Source organism: Penaeus monodon, chromosome 31, assembly GCF_015228065.2.
Source record: "Penaeus monodon isolate SGIC_2016 chromosome 31, NSTDA_Pmon_1, whole genome shotgun sequence".
NCBI classification, from domain to species: Eukaryota; Metazoa; Arthropoda; class Malacostraca; order Decapoda; family Penaeidae; genus Penaeus; species Penaeus monodon.
In genome coordinates this window covers 21,540,525-21,541,401 of record NC_051416.1, presented here as the reverse complement: position 1 = coordinate 21,541,401, position 877 = coordinate 21,540,525, and the positions used below count along the sequence as shown (strand labels likewise).

General features: G+C 39.2%; 1 protein-coding gene across 1 annotated transcript in view; it reads left to right on the top strand.

Moving 5' to 3' along the window:
• LOC119593089 overlaps positions 1–877 on the top strand; it is an 8,179-nt gene that overhangs the window by 4,732 nt on the left and 2,570 nt on the right. The window contains exon 5 of the mRNA XM_037942013.1: positions 98–274. Coding sequence (XP_037797941.1) covers positions 98–274 — 177 coding nt within the window. The remainder of the gene's footprint in view (positions 1–97; positions 275–877) is intronic.

Here is an 877-nt window from a genome sequence, read left to right as displayed (position 1 = left end):
CCTATCAGTTATGAACACCCAATTTTAGAATCACACATGACACACCCAACCCTTAAGAATCCACCATTAATTACCGTTAAACTGACTCCTGCTTCCCAGACGGAGTGGAGATCCTCGCCTACTTCTACGGACCGATGGGTATCCTGTGTATCGTCAACACACTCCTCATACTCCACACTGGTCTGGTGCTTTACTGTGCTAACAACAGGTGCCACTGTTTCTTCGGGAGTTGTGGCCAGACGAACCACACTTTCGACCGACAGCACCTCAATGAGTAAGCGATTGGTAGTTTAGCTGGTTTGTGTAGAGAAGTAGTTAACTATTCCCCCCTCACCCTCCTAGGCTGGTGTAAAGAGGGTACAAGGGAGGGCGAGGGAGTGCGAAGTCGTCTGCATTATGAGAACTCGATGTCTTTATGTATGGGCGATGCATCTTAATGTTTTTTTTTTCTTAATTAGGTAGTTTGTGAAAGCTGTGGATGTCTTGGTTTGATTTCTTTACTGAAGGAAGTGTCTTTATTATTATGCACGTGTCATGGTTTCTAGTTTTTATATTCAAGTTCATGAAACTGCATATAATGGGGTCAGTGGTTTACTGGATTTGTTGTATGTTCATTTCAGTCTCATAAGCATTTCCAAATATTACATGCCATGTTTTCAAATTATTTAGTCAAATTTGATAATTTGCCAATTAAAAAAAAAAAACTTTTTTCCCCCTTGAATCAAACGTTTAGTAGCTTTAGTGACCTTGTAAATTGCTTCGTACATGTATCATTTGTTTCATTCGTTTTAAGCTAAAAAAGGATCAACTGGAGTAGAGGGTTCTGTGGTATATATTCATTTATTAGGATCAATATTCTGTTATCTTGGTACTTTTA